This window comes from Penaeus monodon, chromosome 23, assembly GCF_015228065.2.
Source record: "Penaeus monodon isolate SGIC_2016 chromosome 23, NSTDA_Pmon_1, whole genome shotgun sequence".
Lineage (NCBI taxonomy): Eukaryota > Metazoa > Arthropoda > Malacostraca > Decapoda > Penaeidae > Penaeus > Penaeus monodon.
In genome coordinates this window covers 5,525,214-5,525,419 of record NC_051408.1, presented here as the reverse complement: position 1 = coordinate 5,525,419, position 206 = coordinate 5,525,214, and the positions used below count along the sequence as shown (strand labels likewise).

The 206-nt window shown below is 60.2% G+C and overlaps 1 protein-coding gene across 1 annotated transcript in view; it reads right to left on the bottom strand.

Moving 5' to 3' along the window:
* Positions 1-206, bottom strand: part of LOC119587745 (nephrin-like) — a gene marked incomplete at both ends in the record, with an annotated part of 138,820 nt that overhangs the window by 92,805 nt on the left and 45,809 nt on the right. The window contains 1 exon segment of the mRNA XM_037936431.1: positions 25-204. Coding sequence (XP_037792359.1) covers positions 25-204 — 180 coding nt within the window.

Genomic DNA, 206 nt, shown 5'->3' with positions numbered 1-206 from the left:
TACTTAAGGACTCCGCACACTCACCCATGACGGTGACATTGGCGGCGACCCAGATAGGCTTGATAGTGATGGTAGGGCCAACTTGGCACTGGTATTCGCCGTCGTCTTGCAGCGTCACGCCCTTGATGACTAGGTGGTGTTCGCCCTTGCTCGGGTCGCCGGCGTATCGGTACCTCGGGTAGCCGGGGACGTGGCGCTCGAAACCT